General features: G+C 43.5%; 1 protein-coding gene across 6 annotated transcripts in view; it reads right to left on the bottom strand.

Annotated features, from left to right (window-relative positions):
• Positions 1–2832: 2832 nt before the first annotated feature.
• Positions 2833–10540, bottom strand: part of HIVEP2 (HIVEP zinc finger 2) — a 103907-nt gene continuing 96199 nt past the window's right edge. For all 6 annotated transcript variants that reach the window (XM_057406936.1, XM_057406955.1, XM_057406963.1 and 3 more), the window contains one exon: positions 2833–4497. In XM_057406936.1, coding sequence (XP_057262919.1) covers positions 3697–4497 — 801 coding nt within the window. In that variant the 3' untranslated portion in view covers positions 2833–3696. The remainder of the gene's footprint in view (positions 4498–10540) is intronic.

The following is a 10540-nucleotide window of genomic DNA, read 5'->3' as shown; positions in this document are numbered from 1 at the left end:
ATGACAGGGAGAGAAGTTCAGATCATGCCCGAAAGCAGGAGACGGCCTCAGCACAAGAAGGCATCTTGTAATTCTAGGTGCCACTGGGGCTAAACAGGCGCTCACTGCAGAATTCTTGGGCTGAAATTTTTGTATTTAAGTCACTTGACTCCGTTTGGGTCTGTTCTAGCTAATGATGTCCTTTATTGGTGCTATTTCTTACCCACTGCTGGCAATGCGTCCTGCAGCGGGGAAGTCCACATAAAGGTATTTAACATGCGAAGGAGTTACTACCCTGAGTCAGAATCTAAACTTCGTAAGAGGATTGTGCAGGCAGTTATATGAGACCAATATGTTTGCTGTTTTGCTGACGCAAATAAATCCTGAAGTGACTCTGGTGACAGTATTCTGTGAGAAGGGAATAAAGAGAGCTTGCCAGAGCATCTGTATTTCCCTTGTGCTTTACAGAAAAGACATATGGATCTTCATAGAAAATTACAACCTCCTTGAACAATATAATAGGTAATTATATTCCTGACTTAGAAATTCTATGGCACACTGCATATAAAAACTCTCATTTGATGCTGCAGTTTTCTAGAGCGCCCTGTTAAATCTCTTCCTTTCATCCCTTTTAAAAACGCATTACTTTTACATCAGAGACCCGAGTTAACTCTTCTTGATCGCATCAGACCTATGTGCACCCACTGCACCACGTATTTTGGAAGAACCCCCACCCCATCACCGTCAGAGAACAACAGCCCCCATCCAGGAGCCGTGCAGCTGCATTCCCACAGCCCTTAGCCTGAGCCCATAGGCTTGAGGTACATACAGAGTGTCAGCTCAGCACGAACACAACCCCATGCCGTCGCTACAGCTGATGGCTCTGGGCAGGCTCCACTGGGAAGAGCAGGCAGAGAAGTCAGGAAATTATCTGCCCGCCTCCCCTCCCCAGTCCTGGTTGCTGTAGCTGCTATGTTGGGTCCAAAAACTGCTCATGCCTGGGACGATTTTGCGAGATGCGTTTGCCTTCCTCCTCCACACCCTTCCCAAAGCATGAAAAGTGGTCATTACTGATGACTAGGCCTTGTATGAGGATATGCTTTTTTCACAGCATTGTATAAATATGAACTCATTAAGAAAATACAATTATGTTTGTAAGTGAAGAACCTGGAACCTCTTTAGGGTTGTTCCATTGTAACCCAAAAGTATCACATGCAATTTCAGTGATACTTGCTCAATGATTATTAAAAAGAAAGAATAGTGCCCTAAGGCTGAAAAGGTGGATGGTAAATTGCAGCTGCAAATTAATTAAAATAATCAGACAAGCCAAAGATAACTCCCATTGTAAGGGGGTTGCTTATAAAGGCAATGTTAATAGAGCATTTACCATCAGGGGTTGCTTGATTCCCTTTTAATAAAATATCTGTGATTACCTGATTAGCTGATCATTGTGCAGAGCATTTGGTTCTCAATACAGCCAGGCAGCCAAGGAGAAGAGACAAGCTTTTACCATATAAGGCTTATTTAGTTAAAATTTATAATTGACTTTTTTTTTTTTTATGGATGCATGATCCAACAAGCAGCTGACCTCCAACTACATATACTGCTTCTCCTCTCCCCAGCCTGAGATGAGCCAGTTCTCTGTCATACACTTATCTTGGCAAGGTTACCATATTGATCTGAAATAAAGGTAGGAACACTGCAATGGGTATGAGAAACTAACCTTTAATGGTTAGAAGCAGTCACTGTCCACTATGGTATTACACTAGTCATAAGACATCATGCTAGTATTACGACAACATACCAGCTGTGGTTCTCCCCCCACATGGTATTATTGAAGAAATAAACTGGTCTAGTTTGATAATATCTGAGGAGGACAAAATAGGATCCATATTTTTTTGCTGCTGCCCACATTCTTAAGGGCTCTTCTTGTGCAGGAAAGCAACACTTGGGAATAAAAAGGCTCTTACAATATACTGGAAGGCCAATAAACTTGGAAAACTCAAAGAACACATGAAGACTAGACACCTCATGCATGTAACTGTATATTTATTTCTTTTTAAAGAACACTCCTTAAATGTATTGTAAGTCAATATACAAACTTGGTTTCACAGATTTATAATCCACTAAATAGCACAAAATATAATCCAGGTCGTTGGGTTTCTTTCATCTCCGTGTGTGTGTGTGTGTGAGTGCGTGCATGTGTGCACGCACGCATGCTGCTGGTGGTAGTGGTAACCCACCACATGTGTTCAAACACAAGCCTGGGCTCCACCTGACTTTCCCCTGGAGCAAGCCCAATCCAGATGGACACCCTGCTCTGGAAGACTGCGACTTTCTTGCCTGTGAATCCCACTCCTCCAAGAGACAGGGTGGTGGAGCTCTCTGCCTCACCAGCAGGGCCATGGTCCTCCATCAGTGGGATAGGATGGGAGCTTCCCTTGAAGCTGACTCAGGCACCGCTGTAGGGAGTGACCAGCTGTGGTGTTCAAGTGCAAGAAAACGCCTTTTCTCCCCACTCCAACCCCTCTCTGACACTTCAGGGCAGCTCTGAATGACAGCTACTCCCCACAGTCAGCCCTGGCGAGCAGGGGACTGCTGGGGCTCGGCGGGATGCCGCTTGTCCAGCCAGCGGGCCGGCTCCTCACCCAGCCCCATGCGGCCATACGGACCTCGCCACCCTGCTGCTGGACTCTTCTTCCTGGCAGTCAGCAGTGCCCTGGCCCCGTGCCTGGCAGCACAGCAAACCTCGCCTGTCCTGGTGAGTTAGACAGACAGCACCAGTGATGCACGTATGTACATGGGGTGGAATGTTTTCCCATAGCTTTTTAAAGGAATATATAGATCAACATGTTCACATAAGACCAAATACTTTTAATATATATATAACTGTTTTATAAAGCTTTGAAAAAACTCACAATAGCACATTGTTTTACTTTAATGCTTTACGGTACTATCAGTTTAAAATCACAATCAGCACTTAAGTTATAGTCAATCCGGCAAACGAGACAAAAAAAAATTACAAGAGTTAAGAACTGACTGATACATCCTTTATCTTTTTTTTTTTAACTAATGCATAAGTGCAGAATAAGATAAGATACTCTAGTTTAAATATCTTGTTTTACAATATACATTTTGTTCTAATTACGCAACAGTAAATCCCATGCTTCACATAGAAAAGCAATTCACAACATTAAGAAAAAAATTTACAATTTATGAAACAAAGTAAATAAATATTAGTATTACAGAATCAGAGCTGTACATAAAAGCTGTTCAGTTTTAATCATATAAAAATATGTTTTAGTGCAACCTCACATATATTGATGCTGTTTTGCTTTACATCATTTAGATCCAAGTGTCCAAAAAAGGAAAGAAATTACATTTATTACAAAGCAGATACACAAATTCTAAAATATGTACAAATTACTGCTAAAAAAATGCTTATAAGAATATAAGCAAAGTAAAGAAAAGGCACAAACATCTGTACAATTTAAAAGTACCAGACCCAATAAGAATTTCAAATTTAGTTTTGGTCAGGCTCATGATGACTTGTTATTTTATCTAATTCTTTTGATATAACAAAAGTATATATAATAGCAAACTACTGTAACTTAGAACAGGCATGCTGTAAAGTTGAATACTTCTATCTCTAGAAAAAAAAAAAAAAAAGAAGGAAGTGGGGTAAATGTACGGGTGAAAGTCACCATGCATCTCAGATCAATGCGGCTTGCTCTTCTCAGATGACAGCTCTTTTCTTTCCTGTGTGCTTGATGGGGGGTCGCTCCTGCTGTGAAAGCCCAGCTGCCGGACGTCCACAAAGCTCTTGCTGTAAAAGGTGGGATGCGCTAATGCAGTCTGTGATGTACCAAAACTGTCCTGTTCACCACCGTGCAAGTCAGGATGGGTGGCTGAGGCACAGGGCTGGCCCGGCTCAGATCCACTAAAGTGTTTAATGCTAAAATGTGCACTTTCTAAGGGTTTCTGGTGAGGCTGCTCTGCCCCATGCAGAACGGCTTCTTCTGTGGCGATTCGCAGAGAGGCTATGGCTTTTGTACAAGTCTGTATGTTCTCCTCCTGCTCCCTCTCGGTAGCTACAACACTGTCCTCTGACGTGCTTTGCGCCAGCAACTGCAGCGAAGAGGAGGGCGCACTGGAGGGAGCGGTGAGGTGCAAGCTGTGTGGAGAGGTACGTTTCTCGTGGTGCTTAGAAATACTATACGATTCTTTTGTAAGGATTTCTGCAGTTCCTCTTTGCTTATCCTCAGAGCACTCCCTCTGCAGGGCCAGAGTGGACGGAGAATGTAAACTTGAAAGGGCCACTGGTACTGAATGGACCATCTGGATACCACCGATAGGCATCATGGGGATGGGTGCTCGGATCTGTTGCTGGGAGTGTAGTGGAAGATGACTGAAGACGTAGTCACTCGGATCTTCAGAGAACTGGCTAGACCTGCGGTGCTCCATGCCTCCTTTTTCTCCATACACATTGAAGTAAGGCCCCTGAGACAACCCCCTTCTCTGTAACCAGAAAAAAACAAAAGAAATGTCAGCACTGCTACTTGCAAAATTCCTGTCCGGCTGCCAAACCACCTATCTGCCTTCCTGTCTAACACAGCCTCCCATTCATGCGGCACCTTTCATCCGGATAGATCCCAAAGCATTTGGAAAACTCCACTAATTGCTTATCCAAAACACAGAGGTGGTTTTGCTTAGCTCAGCCCCACAGGCCTCATACCTCTGAGGTGAAAGGCAGCAGCTAGTTAAGTGTTCAGCAATACAATGCAGCAATTTAGGTCAGGAAGTGAACAGCATTATATTCAACTGAAACTGTAGAGAGAATTTGGGGTAGATAGAGTTTCATTCCCCAGGAGAAATTTGGCCAGGAGATCCATCTGGCCCTTTTAGAGGACTGTGCAAACTGTGTTGGTATTGGCAGTCCACACTGGGTATCAATACCTTGTTGCAGAGAAATACACATCCAAACACTCCCATGCTGATGAGCAGCACGGGAAAAAATCTGACTCCAGGTAGGTACTTTCTGCCTGCTAAAGACCCTGCAGCCTCAGAGAAGGCACTTGCTCCCCACAAGGTTTACCCAATCCTTGATGAAAGGGGATGGGCATTTCCATGGGAATTCAGGACCAATTATGACAATGCCATTACGACAATGGAGCGCCATTCTGGCCTATCTATAATGTAAACAATAAATAATAACAAAAGCACAGACATAAGCTGTGAGTGAAAATGATGGTTCTGTGGCAGGGAGATTCACCACTCATAATGGGATTGAGAAGAATGAGGGATTTTGTGATGGCTAATAAAAATCATTCTCACAATATTGACATTCTCAGTAGCTTCCCCTTAGTTCCTGGCTTGGAAGAACAAATAGCTCCATCTCCACCCAGTGTTAAATGTGCCCTGGGCTTTTGGGTTTCTCTTGTTTTCATTCTTAACTTTTAAAATCTGTTTTCCATCTGATGAATAAGTATCATTTATTGCTGACCAGAGAAATAACGATGACAGAAGTGCAAGATGACTTCTTCATAATTATGTGTGGGATTTGGCCACATAACTCTCAGGGACTCCCATAGGAAATTAAATGAATGAACATGCTTATCTCTGCTCTGCAAATTGTCCAGACACCTACCAATTGCCCCACAGCTGCACTGCTACCACAGACTTGGTGTGGCAGCCTGAGGACTGCACTGCTAAATGCCAACTCATTTAAGTGGCAGCACTTCACTGCTGGGAAATCCTAGCTCTCCAGGCATTAAGCAACCTCTTGACCCCATCCTGGGGAACTGGTTTAAGGGGCAATTAAAGATTCCGTTTCTGTGCTACCCAGGGGCTCAATCTCACTGTGCTCAGATGCTTTGTCTGGTTTGATATAAATCAAAGCTGGGACAGGAAGGGTGACCCATAATCATCAGACACAAACTTAAGAGATGCTATTATTCAGAGGCTAATCTATGTTGGGAATTGTCCTATTCAGAAAGTGAGACGCTTGAGTCTCATAAAAGAGAAACTGTCATAAGAAAGCACAGTGACAGCACATACAGCTGAATGGGGAAAAATTTACAGAATAAACTGCAGTTGCCAAGCCACAAAACATACTTCACCTACCCTGTCAGTCCTTCCTATCACTAACCTCACCTCTGCACAGCTGCTTGCCTCCTTTTTTTCCCTGTCTTTTGTCTGTCAAGCTGTTTCTGTCATACTGTCCTCTCAGTTGCTTCCTAAGCCATGACATTTATCACTATTGCATCTCATGTGAAATTGGGCTAAGGGAAATAGAGCAAAAGCAACCAAAAAAAAGGAGAGCAAAACTCATCAAAGAACAAACTCAGTCACACAGAAATCTCTAACTGAGGAAGACACTGACTTCATGTTGTACCCTACCACAGTTCCAAAAGGGAACAGGAAAACAGTCTGTCCTTGTTGGATATAGGTGGCTAATACGATAGAAACTGCTGCATGCTTTGAGATCAGCAGTATCATCCAATATATGTCTCATATGCCTAATTTTCACGCAGACAGTGACAGTGTGTGCATGCCCACTGGATGCCTTCCAAGCCTGGCTAAGCACATATCAGATTATCTTTCTCTAGCTCTGGCAGATGAGTTTGGAAATGGCCAGCATAAATGGTTACAGGCAATAATAACTGTTCGTATCTCTTGCCCTGTTTTTATTTCCTTTACCAATAGCTAGCACTTTTATACCTACAAACAGACACACATATACATATTCATGGGGAAAGACTATTAGAGGAGTTGCCTACTTTTAATGAACATCCTGAAAATCCAAAGATTTTATTCTGTTGACAGGGTATTAGATCCCACAACTGAGCACAGTGCAAAAAGTCACAGGATCATTTTGCAGCGCAGTCAGAAGGGGTTGAGTGCAGTGCAGTGAGACAAGTTACTCTGTCAGGCGATGGGAATATAGCTTGTTTCCTATGCATTCGCATTTGTTGCAATTTAGCCTATTTCCTTCCAACTCCAGGTGACATACAATTTCCCAAGCAACTATATTCTGTAGCAGCTTTACACTAAACTCTCTGACCTGGTCATAAGGCCAGACTGCCACATCACACCCCTGAGCAAAGACATATCCAGCTTCAAAGGTCCCAGTGATGAGGTAGGTTTACCCTGTATCTGGTACATGACCCAAAACAGGCCACAGGGGATTAAGAGGAAGATTGCTTTTCAAAGCCAAGCACACTTCACAGATGTCCTCCTGGCAGTCCCAGCCCACAGCCTACAAAAAGATGGCGAATGGAAAACAATCTCTTTGATTACCACATCCTAATGTAATTGAGGCTTTTAAAGGTTAAAAACCAGAAAATGTTGAACTCTATTGTTAAATTCAATAATACAGCATATTACTGACGTAATGACTATAAATACGTGTGGACTTCAGCTTCAGGATCAGCTCAGTCTTCAGTCCTAAGAATGTACCACCACAGCCCACATACACCAGTGGACCTATTTACAGTTCACCTGGACTTTAAGTGTTTTACACTGGCTCTCTGCACAGGAACGCTGAAGATGATAAACTATTGAGTGCTTGGGAAGGGATTTAATATCCTTATGTCTGGGATGATCAAAGGATCTTAAGTACTATTGACTTGCAAGTGGATATAGAGGTGGCCTTCATCTCTCCTGAATATTTCAGACTTCAAAACAAATGAGATGTGCAACAGCAGCACAAGCTAAAATGCACTACCTCCTAGAAGCTACCTCCTACAGACAAGTTTGGACTGCTCATAGCAAGATATATTCAAAGACTCATTTTGTCTAGCTCTGGGAATGGAAGAACAGGCAAAAGCTTTGGTCCATGCTGGGAAGTAGCAGGGTGCACTAGGAGTGGGGACAATCAGGAACAGAGTAGAACTGTTGGTGCTGGATCCCACGTTAACAATATACATGTTGTGGGGTTGGAGGGGAAGGCTGCTTTGGACTAACCTGACACGGTCTCTTCTCACTCACTTGAATACCTACTTTAAATTTAAGTGCACCTGCTGCATTCCTGGAGCACATTTTTCCATTTAATTTCAGCTGAAAATAATCCAGGTCACTTACTCCAAGACTGGTCTGCAGTGTGGGTCAAAGCACCACAAATGTGACAAGAGACATTGCGTGATCTAAACTAAAATGGTAACAGAAAGGCATTCATGGTGCAGCGTTCAAAAGCAGCCTTCCCATCTCTTCCTTGCTCAGGACTGGCAGAAAATGACTGGCGAGAAGAATCAGAGCCCTTCAATAATAGCACCAGCCTCCTCAGAAAGGCAAAAAACCTCTAGCATTGGCAGACGAGAAGATCATGAATGTATCTGGAGAGCAGTTAGGATCTGCCTTTACATTTAAAGATGCCAATTTGATTTGCCAAAGCCAAATGTCCATCAGCATCAACCAGAGCCTCAGGCTACTTTGCAGAAAGTAACCTGTTGCAAGAGTGCGTCCTGTTATTAACTGCCAAAGAAAAAGAGGTATGTTTTTCTGTATTTTTGTACAACCAACAAAAACAGCTACTTTCCCCATGCTCTTTTCCACTTCCTGAAGAAATTATTTCAACTGCTTCCTATGTGGTACTTTCAATGCTGGAGCACTTTACAAGCTCTTTGCACAAGACCACCAAAACTCATGAACATTCAAGGGGAAACAACATGAAGGGGAACTACATCAGCACTGGCTGAAGTAACTAGAACAAACACATTGATTTCAGTGGAGAAGAAAGAAAACTGGCCTCTTCTGGGAACTGCAGGCACCAGAAGCACAAAACCCACCTTCATTCCTGCAAGGACTGGGAACCCAATACAGCTCTGAAAGAGGAAGCATGACTTTAAGCTGGCCCATGCATCACTGATACAGTTGCTAATCGTGTTCTGATTTGCTGGATTTCACTTCTCTGAAAGTGAAAAACAGCCTTTATTCCTTTTTTCTTCTCTGACAGCTTTCATTTATAGCAAGCTCAGGTGTTATTTGTCTTCCCACACACTGTGTATAATAACTCATGTTTCACCTAAACTCAACTACTGTTCGGCTAAAGTATGTCTTCCAGAAAGGCATCAAGAGGCGAGGAATCAGTCTTTCCTTCTTTGCAGTCACTTGTTAAGATGGGCCATCATCCTCACTTGTCATTTCCTCATTTAAATTTGCCTGGGCTCCACTTACAGTGATGTCTGTATTCAGGTGGCGGTACTGAGGTCTGGAATTCTCTTTCAGAATACTCAACATGCCACTGAGTTACCAACACTTTCTGTACGACAAATGATTTTTACATTGAGTTTTTCACTGCCACATGGCTGATCAAACCTCAAAAACAAGTGTTAAAAGCCCATCTGGCATGGTGGACTTTCCACAGAAGGAGCTAAGGGTGCTAAAAGAGTCCATACAATGTGTTAAACGCCTTGCTGGAAGGTGTGTATAACACACAAGGCAAACATTACAGCAAGAACTGTCAGATGGCCAAGGGTGACTGTTACATACCCTTTTGCCAGCATTATGACACATCCAAAATCTCTGCTACAGGATACCAGTGGAAATGTGTCATGTGGACATTAGGGACTGGGAGTCCCTGCACAATGTCAGCTGTAGCATCTCACATAATCCCTTCCATTTGATACTAAGACATCATGACTGGTGGCTCTTTATCCTCTGTTGTACTTCCTTACTCTGTTGGTAGAACTGCTGGCAGGATTTCTATCCTCTCTGTTACACAGTGATCATCCCTATGAGAGTGCGGCAGGGTTTCAGCATGCCCTTCCTCAAGGGCCATTTAGTCAGTCACCCCTCTCTGCTACTCTCTCCAACAACTCACTAGGTCATGGGCCCATGTCCAAGATGTGGGAGACTATCTACACATATGGCTGCTCACATTGCAGCTTTCCCTTTTTCTCCTGAAAAGCTGGAAGCCACTTCCGGATATTCCAGGCTGGTGGCATCTTGTGCCTGAGAAGCACCACAAAGACTACACAAAGAGCCAAGAAGACTGTCAATGGGGAAGCAGGGATGAGAGAGCCCTGCCAGGAGGAGAACAGAGAGGCAGGAGCCCTGGGGCAGTGTGAGCCTCTCATAGCTTGCCTGGGTTAAACCCACACATACGGGGTGGTGAGGCTGGCAGTGAGAGAGCAGCAGAAACATCAAGCACGGTGAGGGGAACATACTAAATAAGTAACTAAATAATATATAGTGAGACCACTCCTTAACTCTAAAGACCAGATCTATTTGTGGAGAGAGTATTTTGTGAATGCTAGGACCAGTTAAAAGTGCAAAGACGGCAGTTTCACAGAGCTGATTTACCAAAACGGAACGGCACAGACCAGCAGCTGTGCAGGTTTTGCATATCTCCCTTTCCACCCAGATGGTTTTGTCCCTGCCAAAACAGGGACAGTTTGTGATAGCACTTTCTGCAGGGCAGACAGCTGCCTGCTCCTGTATCCTTACTCAATAGTATCCTTTAAACTCCAGATCCTGATTTCAATGGGCACCCTGTTTTCCCAGAGGTTCCATTTATTTTAGATTTTTATTCCATTAAACAATACTCAGTGATGGGCACTAC

This window comes from Pezoporus wallicus, unplaced genomic scaffold, assembly GCF_028554395.1.
Source record: "Pezoporus wallicus isolate ANWC-B61680 ecotype Strahan unplaced genomic scaffold, APGP_CSIRO_Pwel_v1 contig_3817, whole genome shotgun sequence".
Classification (NCBI taxonomy): domain Eukaryota; kingdom Metazoa; phylum Chordata; class Aves; order Psittaciformes; family Psittacidae; genus Pezoporus; species Pezoporus wallicus.
This window is presented reverse-complemented; position numbering and strand designations above follow the sequence as displayed.